This window comes from Anneissia japonica, unplaced genomic scaffold (assembly GCF_011630105.1).
Source record: "Anneissia japonica isolate Jap-2015-1 unplaced genomic scaffold, ASM1163010v1 scaffold65_len388318_cov190, whole genome shotgun sequence".
Taxonomy (NCBI): domain Eukaryota; kingdom Metazoa; phylum Echinodermata; class Crinoidea; order Comatulida; family Comatulidae; genus Anneissia; species Anneissia japonica.
This window is the reverse complement of record NW_022729881.1, coordinates 320,308-333,231: the sequence shown is the minus strand read 5'-3', so window position 1 is coordinate 333,231 and position 12,924 is coordinate 320,308. Positions and strand designations below refer to the sequence as shown.

The window sequence follows — 12,924 nt, the reverse complement described above, 5'->3', positions numbered from 1 at the left end:
TATATCCGTCTGCAGATATTGGGATTCCTTCCAGTGGATGCTTAGTTTATTTTGTCATTCTGATCGGATTTTCTCTACTGTTTCGTTTTAATTTTAAATTGTTTTGCATTATATGGCCGTTTGCTGTTTTATGGGTTTTTCCCATTTGCCATATATATATATATATACATAATTTGTAATATTTCATTAGATATTTACTCACAACTTAATTATTATTATTACTATTATTATTATTATTATTTTGTCTGGAACTGTTGGCAAATTCATGTACAGTATATTGTATAAGTAACCTCTGCTAATTAGCATGCATCAGCTCTGTACAGCTATATAAACCATTTGTTATTTTATAAAGTTTACGCCCTTATTGTTTATGCTAAGAAATTGTTTAAAGAAGGTTTATTGTAGGAACGACCGAGATATTCGTTTAGTAATAAACGTATTTATGTCACTAATTTTAACCTTTGTTATTATTTTTTTTAATAATGTGCTGTGCTCTTATTTATCTACCATTTATATCCATTACATATCTTTCAATTAATTGTTATTGTGCTCTGTGAGGATGAATTCGGAAGATACTCATTAGATGGAATAAAACCCACAGAGGCCTAGAATGGCAAATTTTTTTTCCCCTATTTCTTTCAGTAAGTTAATTAGACTTCACGTAGAGTGCCTTGAATACTTTAGAATAAGTCTCTCGATTATAATAATAAATTATTGAGCTTACACTCCAATGTTACGGTGCGTCAAAACCAACAAAATTTACATTAAAAAGCAAAAAAACAATATTTCATTTTTTATTTATTTATTTACCTTATTGTTATCCTGGGGGGACTGCTCAGGGATAAAATTCCTGGACCTCCGCAGATCCCAGCAAAGAAGATAACAAACAGTGATACAAAAAAAATTTAAAAAATACATTGAAACACAAAAAGCGGTACTACTGCCATTTAATTATTTTTTTATTTATTTTCATAGAAAAAATCTCAAAATACCATCTTTAAAAACATTATTCATAAAAAGTTAACTAGATTTGTCTCTGGGCTAAAACATAACTACAGAATCAATACAAATAAAACAAAAATTAAAATTAAAATAATAAGAGTCAAAAACACTTAAGTATGCAAATACAAAGCAGATACAGTAATAAATACAGTTATTGTAGAATACTTAAGCCTATACATACAATAGGCATACGCAGGATGAACGTACGTAATGAATGTGGTAGAGGTCAAGGTTGAACGCGTTTCTGGAGACGTGAATGCGTTACAGAACCTCAATGTCAACGCATTACCTTCCGAAGCGCGGCGGAAAAAACTGTTTAAAAAAAATTAATTTTTCCATATTTTGGACAATTGCCATTATAAAAGTTGGTTTTTATTGATTATATAGCAGTTTTATACTCTCGTGTGGTAATATTTTAAACATTTTTGCACCCGTGTGGTCTCGAGTGGTCGCGAGTGGTCCCGTGTGTTCTGTGTGGTATTTAGTAGGACCGGAACATTGTTCATGGTTCTTCTAGCTAGAATGTGTAAATTGCAGTGGCTAAAGATAAGGGTATCATATAAGCTGTAATTTCAAAATCATGTACGTACAGTATCCCACCGGCGTTCACCGTATCTCGTTCAGCCGTTTTTATAATTTATATGAAATTTACAACGAACGGTAATAATATATATGTGTCCTGTAATGTATTATTTTGATTACTTTTGACAATTATGAAGTTAAAAAAAACTCAAAAAGGTAATTTTAAAGATGCTTTAGTTGATATTATGAACAAACTAGGCCTAGTAGAATTGCCTTGAAAACGAGATCGTGGTCAAGCTACAGATGTTATTGCAATCAACATGTGGCAAGTCAATCAACAGAAAGTTCTGTCGGATGAGAGCCTTGCCAATCATTTGTCGGTGTTAACTTGAGGGGTGAAGTGACCCGTTCATACGGTCGGTGTCAGCCTCATAACAAGCGCTTGTTCGATAACCACGATATCACCGGTGTAACTTACACCGTCGGAACAAGGCTACAAATATCTTAACTAAACCTTAGAAAAAAGTATCCTTCCCAATGGGAGATAAACATGTCCTTTGTGTGTTGTAAGCAATTACAGGTACTTAAAAGAATATTATAGAGTGGTATAGCAAATTCCCTAAACAGCAAAAACCTGAGCTTTTTGACAGCATTTCTGAGCAGAAAATTAAATGGCTTCTAATCCCTTTGGTCATTAGTAAGATGTTCAGAAATTCTTATTTTTCTGAACTTTTTCTGAAATATTGTCCTTTTCTGAGGTTTCAACATTCCCTGTGTATTTTTCATGGGAATAGTACTTTTTCAGGGAAATAGTACTTTCTATTGCCCGCTTCTTAACCAATCATATGCCTAGAATCTATGTATGAGGTAACAGTGGGACGAAAAATAGACATCAGTATTTAGCCTGATTACATACTGTAATGCTAAAACCCTGTGAACTAAAAGAGGATATTTTATTTTCAAAGCATGCATAACTTGAGATACAGTTTAAGCTTAAATATGACACTATTATATTTTTTAATTAGTTGATGAATACAAAAAATATTAAATGATCAACTAATCAAATACCTGGTAACAGTGTGAGTGTAACAGTATGACAAAATGTTCACACAAATTACAGTACCGCCACAAAATATTGCAATTTTACCTGCGTGCAGGCTTCGTAGATACATCGTAGCCTGATTTTGGCTATGTTCTCACATGTTGCTAACGGTTAGCAGGATCCGGATCCTGCTAACCGTTAGCTGCCGTGCGTCCATGCGAGAAAATCCCGATCCGGATACCAACAATATGATGATCGAATCACTGGCTAATAAGAAACTGGAAATTGTAAATGCGCATGTGTGATTAGTTGATGATAGAAACACCCTCAACTTGCTAACCGATAGCGCTTGCTAACCGTTAGCGTATCCGGATACCGCTAAAAGTAAAGCCTGCCGCACACGAGAGCTATCTGCTTACGCAAAGTGTCATTCGTGACATTTGGTGTACGCACATAGTTCTCGTGTGCGGTGCAATTTCAAACGCTTTTTGTCATTCGTAGCGCTTACGCCAAATATCTATCGTGTTTGAATTTTTTTGGCACGCGTGCCAAATTCATAGCGTGTGCGGCGAACAAAAGCTATCTGCTTACGACTCTTACACATACTACGCATGCGTAACCATACGCCCACATGTTCTAAATAATAGCTTGCACTTAAATTATTACACTTTCAATTTGTTTGACTGAACTGTAAATCGCACCCCACTGGCAGAGTCTACTAGTACTAGTCAAATAATGTTAGTGGCCAATGATATATACGGTATATCACCTTTATTCATCATCATCCTCAATAATATTATATTATTAAATGACCATTATCTTCATCATCACAATTATTATCGAAATAAATTATAGCCTCCAAAATTTAATGTAAAATGATCAAGAATCGGCCTAATAGTATACACGGAAAATAAAACATTAAAAATTAATACAGACAAAACTTAAAATATGCTATAAAAACAAACACATCCAGCATATAATTTAAATATTTGTCTTTGATTAGGTACAATTGACTAGAAATAGACAAAAATATTTTTTTTTTCAATTTTAATTTAGTTAAATTTAACGATTGTGTTTCACAAAGTTTAATGTACAATTCATTTGTAAGTTTTATCAATTTCTATATTGAATATCAACCTGTGAACACTTTTTAAGATGAATGGGTTAAAGCAAGACTAAAATCATTGCGTAACAGTTGCATACCCGTCGCTACGAAACGAAGAAGAATTGCAAGCCTCTCACTTGGATGTATAGATGGTTTCATTATAGTATCTTGTTTTCTTATCGTTGGACCAACTATTACAAGTATGTTCTCGAAAGCTGGGCTGTCTCGTTTTTAGAGCTTCCATTCATACTGCACCTGTCGCATGATGAGCAGGATCCAGTCAAGCAATCGTCCCACAACACGTGCAATTACTAACGGCGATTATTTTATTCCTAGACCACATTGTGAAATTTTTAAAAACTGTTTTAGTTATAAGGGTCTAAATTTATATAGGCCTAATTCTTTTCTGAATTCTATTTGTTTATGTACTACTTTTGCTATTTTTAAACTTAAATTTAAACAGTATATTCTGTAATTTTTCTTGTTAATCTTTTTATAACGTTTTTAATTAATGTATTCTCAAATTTTTACAAATTATCTTTTTTATCTGAATTTTATAAATTTGTGTATTGTGTATTGTATGAGGGTCCCTAATGATCAACATTGCTGGATGAGTCACCCTCTTGAAATATGGTATTAAATAAGACAAAAAAAAACAAAAAAAACTGCCGATCTAATCGATGGTATTGGGGGAATTTTTCCGGGTCTTCAGCTGACAGTTCTTTTGTCAACCTGGAATATGCCCCTTGGTTCTCTCTTCTCATTATCCATGATTTGGTCCATATTTTGCGACATGATGCTCGTCTTCGTCGCCGACAATGAAGACTCAACAATGGCCAATAACACCTCATCGTCATCTGAAGAGCTGCTATTGTTCATAATGATACCACAATATTAAAGAGGTGGGGTGAAATTTAGAGTTCAGTCAAACAAATTTAAAGTGTAATAATCGTTAATAATTTAAACGCAAGCTAATAATATTTAGGACACGTGGGGCTATGGTTACGCATGGAATTAACAGCAAAACACATAAAATTCCTTAAAAGTTTTTAAATAAGAAATTGTAATTCCCTTTTTGCCTTATAGGTTGGTAAATCTCAAATAACTAAATAAATACATTAAAAAAATAATTATTAAAATTATAATATAAAAATGTAATTAAAAATATATAATTACATTCAGTGTGTGACGTAAATATCAGTCTACAATTTAACATAATTTTCCAAGTTTTCTTAACTTAAATTAGTGTCAATATTATAAATTTAATAGAATTAATTAACACATAAACTCAATCCAGTACAGTACTTATTTAATGTCTGTCATGCTAGCTGTAAGTGTAATGTTATTTGAATTTTTTTGTATCCTTATCATAGAGCGCTACAGTATTATTATCTATAAACGGTTAAAAACAACTTGGTTATCTGATGGGTATCTTAAGGAGAGTATTTGTCCATATAAATTTAATATACTGAAATACTGTAAACTGACGAAAATGGTATCAGCGTACTGGAGCTTATTAAATATAGTTATTTTAATAATAAATTTTAATTAATATCAAACATAAAAAAAAATCACAACGAAAAAGGATTGTATGCTTAATGTGATAAAATTAAAGATATACCATAGTTAAATAAATATTGGAGTGAATATATTCCATCCTATCATTAAAGGTAACGGGTTATTTTAAAATTTGAATGATAAATATGTTCCTCCAAAAGAAAGTATTCTTTAAAAAATTTTAAAACACCAGCAAAGTTTAAAGAAAATTTCGAAATTTCTAAATTTAGCTGTGTAAATATTATTAAAATAAGTAGCACATTAATGGTAGATGGATTTTCAAAACCAAACGGTTCCGTCTAAAAGGATTACATTGACAATTTATATTCAATACTACAGTACATATTTATTTTTAAGGCTATGTTTTTCTTACTGCTGCGTATCATAATGATTGGTAGATGGATTTTCAAAACCAAACAGGATTATTTTATTTGTAATTTTAATATGCATCCCTAATACTGTAGTTGAAATAAAAACTGTTCGAACTTTTTCCAAATTGGACAATTGCATAAATAACAAAAAGAGCACATTTTACAATCTGTAATTCTAATTTTAAAAAACTATTGGGTGTTAAAATATTATTCAAAATTCTATATTGAACCATCTAAGTTTACTGTCCTGTGTACACAAGAAATTATTTATACAGTATTTGTTACATCCTTCTTCAGTTAATATAAAATTCATCTTACTGGACCATTTCTTTAGTGCCTTACTGTTGTATTGTTTTTTTACCTCTTCTTAGCTCAACATACTGTAGAATATTTGGCAGCCTCTTATTATTTACCTCTACTACCAAAGAAATCGTTAACATATTTTACACCTTTCTTGTACCATGATTTGTAAAAAAATGGGTGGTCACCAATTTTTATATTGTCATTAAACCAAATATTTTGTTTAAGAATATCACATATATCATTAGTTCTTACTTTTTCCTTAAATAATTTCCATGCTTTTAGTACATCCCTCCAAAAAGGGTTTTCCATACTAGAGGCCACTTTTTCCCCTTCAAAATTTACCAAATCCAAGACGGTAGAGCAATATTTAGAAAAACAGACCAAAATAATTTTCTCCATTTGGCATCAGTAGTCTCCTGATCCATGAAGTCTTCTTGGAAAACTTCATTAATTTTTATCATTTTCACACCTCCATTTTGATAGTTCTTTAGAAAGTTGTTCTCTACCAATCTTTTCTGGACCTTTTTGCAAAATAAGTTTATATATAATTTTATTTAGTTGTTACTTAACATTGTCGCTTGGATCTGGTAAAGATAAAATCAAGTGAATTAATTTTGACAGCGCTAACAACTTGATAACAGTAACTCTTCCCAGTACAGTAAGGTATCTTTTAGACCAACCAAGTAGCATTTTTGTTATATTATATAATTATAGTTTATATTATTATAGTTTAAATCAACCATGTCATTTGTATTTGTATTAAAAACGATTCCCAGCAGTTTAAAGTTATTTTCCCCTATCCAATTTAATTTCTTATTCGTGCATAAGATCTCTGTGCTGTTTAATTTCGATCTTATCCATACAGTTTGGGTTTTATCGATATTTATTCTAAGTCCAGACATTGATTTAAATCCTTCCAAAATAAAGGTGGATCTCAATGCGCTTTCGGTTCCGTCTAAAAGGATTATGGTATTATCTACATACATTGACAATTTATATTCAATACTATGTACATATTTATTTTTAAGGCTTTGTTTTTCTTACTGCTGCGTATCATAATGGCTAGAATTTTAATACATATTAAAAACAGGTATGGAGAGAGGGCTTGCCCTGTCTAGATCCTTTTTTAATTTCGAATTGTTTAAGTTAGACAAACATTAATAAACATTAATAACAACAATAGAAAACATATCATTGTATAAAGTTTTGACCAATCTAATAAACTGAGGACCAAATTCAAAAAGTTCAAAACATTTAAAGAAAAATTTAAATGAAATGGTGTCAAAAGACTTTCCAAAATCAACTAACAGAAGCAGACCATAAATTTTGTGTTTTTTTGTTTGGAGCAGAATATTATAAATCAATCTAATATTTTCACCTATGTATAGCCCTGGAATGAAACCACTTTGATCATCCGCGATAATGGTTGTTTTTAGTCTATAGGCCAAACAGGCTGAAGCAATTATGTATGTAACATTTAATAACAAAATGGGTTGCCAGTTATGTAGATAGTGGCTTGGTTTTTCTCCCTTTGGGAGCAAGGTAATAACACCTATTTTTTGTGTTATTGATAATTTTTTAATATTGAAAGCCATATTCAAAGATATTATTAAAAAAAGCGGATAAATCTGACCAAAAAAACTTGAAAAACTCAACGGAAAATCCATCACTACCTGGGCTTTTGTCTCCTTTCATATTTTTTAGCGAGTTTAAAATTTCATGGTACGACAGTTTACCTTTCATCTATTCGGCCTTTTTATTACATAGGGAGGGAATGAAACTAGAATATTTCATCACATTTTCAGCCAAACATTCTTGTTCTGAATACAGACTTTTGTAAAAATTGTAAGTTAATTGTAGAATACATGTTTGGTCATTAGTGGTATCCTCATTGTGCAATTCTTATTAGTTCTTGATTTCTGGGTGGCATTACTTTTTTTCCAAATTAACGCGATGGATTCTCTCCATGTTCAATCCAACGGGCTTTAGCTCTAATTCTACTTGCTGCAATTTTATTTTTTCTTAAGTCTTCCAGTTCTTTTTTGGCATTTTCATAAATATAAAAATAAAAATTCTTTTGGGTAATACGAAATTTTGTTTAGATAGTTTCTGCTCTCTATAATAAAAAATTCTTCCAATTCATTTTCTTTTTTTGTGATTTTCTTTGAGAGGAAAACAGTATTGGGACGCCCCTGATGTCCAAGAGTAACATTTAAAATGTTAACATCTGATCGTCTATTATAGTTTGGAAGTTCTCATTTTTTTTTTTTTATCTTACTAAGCAATTCATAATTAGGAAATCGGAAGAAAGCCACCCCTGCCAAAAGCCACCCAACAATGGACTATACCATTGTAAGTTGGGGGTGCACAATGGGTTGTTTGTCTTGATGTTGCTCTATAATAGGTTTAGGATGCCAAGAGTTTTTGTATCACAATTCTATTTTATTCTTTTGTGTATTATAAGTTAGAAACTGGGTGTGGCATAGCTAAGCATAAACATTTAGTACTCCAAATGCAAAACATCACAGCTTCTATTAATTATGCAATTGAGTTGAGGGTTTTGATAGGGATGGCTTTTAACAGGGGTGGCTTATTTCCTACATTCTCATAATTATAGGGAGATAAGCCATTCTTTGGTCCGCTTAATTATTTTTTTTACACATTTGTCATAGTCAGTATTTCAAAGTAGTGAATTTGAAGAGTCATGCTTATTTTGCATGATCTTCCATTTGCTTTCATAGTTATAATTTTAATTATGTTTATGCTTAGGCTTCTGACAATATGGTCATATACACCTTGTTCACTGACATTGTTATTACATTTCTGACCCCTGACCTATTTTGTCATTTATATTTTACACTGTTTATTGCATAATATGCCTTAGCCCCTTTGTCTCATTTTAATGCTTGAATAAATTAGCTTATATTGTATATCCACACAGTTTATGTTTAGCTTCATTCACCTGAAGAAGTGCACTGTGTGCACGAAAGCTAATGTACTGTCAAATAAACTGTTCTTTAATGTACTAAATGTTTTTCGAGTTTTATTTAAAAATTGTATAGGATGTGAAATTGAGGCTACTGTATCTGCATATCTAAAAATATACCTCATGAGCGGAGGGTTTTTTTCATGGAATGACAATCTATGTATCTAATGACCATCTTATCTAAAATTTTTTACAAAATATGTTACATATTCATGTATAATATAGATCCATCCATTATTATCGGATACACACAATTAGCGAGTGAGGATCTCCTGTCCCACTTTGCATTGACAATGTAAATTATAAATCAACAAAGACTAATCTGATAATAGTATCTTCACTTTTCTGAATATAAACGAAACCAGCTACTCACCTATATACTTGTACATATTGTTAGCTGTGCCCTCACTATCCAAGACAAGATCTTCCCATCGAACCATAAGGAAGTTTTCTGCAGGTATCACACCACTTAGTCGGAGTGTAGCTTCTGTATGAGCTAGCCATACCCAGGCCAACAGCTCATGTGGAGTAGTTTTTTGGTCTGTCCAAGCTCTACGCACTTTCTCATATTCCCATGCATATTGCTTGGCAGGTTGGCAAGTTTCATCTGCAAGCTTAAAAAGTTGTTCTAACTGTTCAGGGAAGTTCCACTGATTGTATAATGAAGACACACCAGAACGAAGGATGTTTGATACCCATGCTCTAGGATCACGTATAATATAGATCATTTTTACTTGTCCTTTTAAAATAGTGTGAATCCAGGGTAATTTGAGTGACCAACTGCCACTTTTTAAGTGGATAACAGACCTAGCATTTGGAAATTCCTGTATATGTTTTATTAAATTTTCCTCAGTGTATTCTTTAAAATTAATGTCTTCACCAGCTTCAACTAGAAGTTTTCTTTTCATCCACATGTCTTTAGAAAAAGATATATTTTTTGCGTTAATGTTGTTTTCTAACAAATGTTGATGAATTGCGCGTCGTCCTCGGCCCTGTATATTTTCTCTCATAATATGGTTTCTTGGATTACGGGTGATTGAGCGCATCCATCCCTTCATGAAGGGTGTCAATTTAATGTCACGCTTTGTCCATTGGCAAGCATCTAGTAGAGGATCAACAACTGTTCCATCAGTCGGGTTTGGAATGGGAACAACATTGGATGGCGCATTTAAAAACACGAAGTCGTGGTTGTTATAAAAAAGCCAGCCAATTAGCTCAGATCCTGTGCCAGGTAGAGACATTATTAAAATAGATGAAAGATCAAGCTTCTTTTCTGCTTCTGGAGAGAGGTTCTTCTTCGCATGACTGACAAAACATACTGAATCTTTGCAAATTTTGATGAACTGGAATATTGCCAGCATCCACAGACATCCAATAACACCTAGTAGAAGCTTGAATCGACGGTTATACTTCAGACGAAGACGACCTTTCACGAAGTACATAAATACACAAGCTATGCCAGTGAAAACTAGTGAGAGATTTAAGATATTGAATAAGAAAGACTGGTTGCCCGGCAATGGTAAGAAAGGCTTGTACTGTGTAGTATTAACACCAAAATGAACAGTCTTTCCATTCCTGACTTTAACTGAAGCATATCCAGGATATCCCAAAAATTTGTAACGAACAATAGGGTCATCATACAAAGTTACTATAGAAACCGAGTAATCTTTCTTGCTGGTTGTTAAACCTAAATGCACTCCTTCCTTGTTTTCCTCAAGGAATCTCAGTCTGCGTAATTTAATGGATGGTCCTAGTAGAGCATATGCTATGCGAGTGATTCCTGGCCTCAATGGATATGTAACATTCACAAAATTAGTCTGACGTTTTTGGAATTCAGATGGATGTGACTGGTGTTCAATCTCTGCTGGTACACTCAAGCCTTCTGAATCAATCCAAAACATCTGCATCTCAAAATTATCAACTTTCACAACTGCTCCATTTAGTTTTGAGTAAGTGCTCTTTTGAAATTCAAAATTAATATTGTGAAAAAATGCAGCAACTTCTTTCAATGGAGTACTTTCTTTGGTTTCAATGTGGTCAAGAACCAGTAATACCTCTTCATCCATGAGAAGTAGACTGCGGTAAACACTTACTAACTGCATGGCAGTACTGTACGAATTCACTGCCTCACCACTTAAATGTACCATGTCATTATCAAAGCTAGAGGATATGATTTCACCACCATAAGTGGCCATAGATTCCTTTTTCCATTGCAACCATTTTGAGCATTCACCAAGCTGTCCTTCCCAAGGCTGAAAACACTCACTTGTTGATGATGGACTAAATGATAATACATTATTTAAGTACGAATATTTTGGTCCATAGAGAGCATCCGTTATAAATGGCGTTCCTCTTGGCTCAAACACAAACATGTTTTGATCTGGATGCTCATGCCCTGGGTTAAAACTTCTCCATCCTTTCACCCATGATTTGTACATACCACGTTGAACTACATCAAAAACTGCTCGCCCATGCAATTTTCCCGATTTGAATCCAAGAAACGTGTTTGTATATTTACTGGCAGAAAGGGAACTGAATGTAGCCACACCCCAATCGTTAAAAACATGCAGGTGCGGCTTGCCAATGTTTTCAGGAGGTTGAGGTTTAATTGATGCATCATACCATAAAAACTCTGTGTGAAGTGTACACCAACATTGCGAATTGGATGCCATTAGTTTTGATTTTGGGTCTTTTGATCGATGTTTACGGATTTCTTTTGCAAGCCAGTTTCCATGGCCGTTTCTCATGGTGAATGCATCAAGGAAGACCAGCTGACTTTCTGGGCCATAGAACCAGTTGCTGTTACTGTCTGCAATGCCAATTGTTCTCTGAAAATCAGGTAAAATTGTGTTGTAGAAGAAATTAAAATGTGATTCAACCCAAGGATCTTTGCTATGATCAATCTGAAAGTGTCTTTTTGCAAGGTAAATATACTGTGTTACAGACCGTGAAGTGTAGCCACCATAAGCAACTCCTTCATCTAAGGATCCATCTACAATATGATTCAGTAATGTCATCGATTTCTCAATCATAATCTTGGCATGTTCTGCCCACATAACACCAACTTCATCATGAAGAGCTACCACAAGACTACCATGTAGAAGAGCAAGATAATTTGTAGCAACATGGTTCTGTAGATAGAACAAACCCCAAGAACGAAATTTTGAAATCCTGTAAAATTCAGCAGTTTCTTTTTTGATGCGTTCCATATATGCTTTCCTTCTCTTATAATCCAGCCTTGGATACAGAAAGTCAAATGTTGTTACATAGCCAGTCAAAGAATGGGCTACTGGCACTTCATCAGTTGGTGTGGATATCACTTGCCATTTAGGCAACAATGTCATTACATCCATATAGTCTAGCGCAAAGTTGTATGCTTCTTTATCAGCTGGGTACAAAACACAATACATGGCAAGTGGAGGCATATTATTGCCATAGATTTCATTCCACTTACTTCCAAATTTTTCATAGTCAGATGGTGGCAGGTATTTTTCTTTTGATGCAAGCATGGTGTGGACAGCATCTTTCAAAATGGCAGCAATGTGCGAATGAGTTGTTGATGCTTTCTGCTGCAACTGTGAAATATCTTTTGGACTGAAATACAGCATGGGGTGTGTATCAAACCGATCATTGTGCGAAGATGATGCTTTGATTATAGATAAATTAATCAAGAAGGTTATAAAGAATGAGATGTATACAAGAGCCATTATACCTATATTATTTTGATACAGATGTAACCAGCTTGTGTCTTTTACAGACATGTATGTACATGCATGTATAAATACAATTATATAATAAACTGCCACAAGGTAAATTTTAAGTACTGGTTGATGGTTCATAGGTACAATATCACTGTATCAATATCACTGTATAATAATGCAGTGAGTGATCAATTGATGCTACCCAGGGTCAGCATAGCAGACTTTATTGCTACATCTTCTAAACATTCAAGTACTGGAAATACGATATGTCCATCCATCCTCATCGTCATAGCCAACTGACATCTGGGGGGAAAAAAAGTCATTACTATTTATTT

The 12,924-nt window shown here is 33.3% G+C and overlaps 1 protein-coding gene across 1 annotated transcript in view; it reads right to left on the bottom strand.

Moving 5' to 3' along the window:
- The window catches only part of LOC117114748 (dermatan-sulfate epimerase-like protein), a 61,366-nt gene that overhangs the window by 37,317 nt on the left and 11,125 nt on the right, over nt 1-12,924 (bottom strand). The window contains exon 2 of the mRNA XM_033258439.1: nt 9,262-12,892. Within this exon, the coding sequence (XP_033114330.1) occupies nt 9,262-12,727 (3,466 nt within the window). The 5' untranslated portion in view covers nt 12,728-12,892. The remainder of the gene's footprint in view (nt 1-9,261; nt 12,893-12,924) is intronic.